General features: G+C 66.4%; 1 protein-coding gene across 1 annotated transcript in view; it reads right to left on the reverse strand.

Moving 5' to 3' along the window:
- The window catches only part of TPR (translocated promoter region, nuclear basket protein), a 40,507-nt gene extending 40,304 nt beyond the window's left edge, over positions 1 to 203 (reverse strand). Inside the window, exon 1 of the mRNA XM_010184129.1 lies at positions 53 to 203. Within this exon, the coding sequence (XP_010182431.1) occupies positions 53 to 203 (151 nt within the window). The remainder of the gene's footprint in view (positions 1 to 52) is intronic.
- Between the last annotated feature and the right edge of the window lie 11 nt (positions 204 to 214).

The following is a 214-nucleotide window of genomic DNA, read 5'->3' on the forward strand; positions in this document are numbered from 1 at the left end:
CCCCCCCCCGCCTCCATTACCGACCACGCAGCCTCTCCCTCCCCCTACTCACCGCTGTCCACCTTGAAGCGCTCATGCCTGGCTCGGAGCCCGTCAATCTCGCTCTGCTGATCGGCCAGGAAGCGCTCCAACTTGCCCTGTACCGCTTTGGGCAGCTTGGTGAGCTCTGCCCGCTCTAGGACCTGCTGCAGCACCGCCGCCATCTTGGCGGCAG

Source organism: Mesitornis unicolor, unplaced genomic scaffold, assembly GCF_000695765.1.
Source record: "Mesitornis unicolor isolate BGI_N332 unplaced genomic scaffold, ASM69576v1 scaffold4325, whole genome shotgun sequence".
In the NCBI taxonomy this organism is placed as follows: Eukaryota; Metazoa; Chordata; class Aves; order Mesitornithiformes; family Mesitornithidae; genus Mesitornis; species Mesitornis unicolor.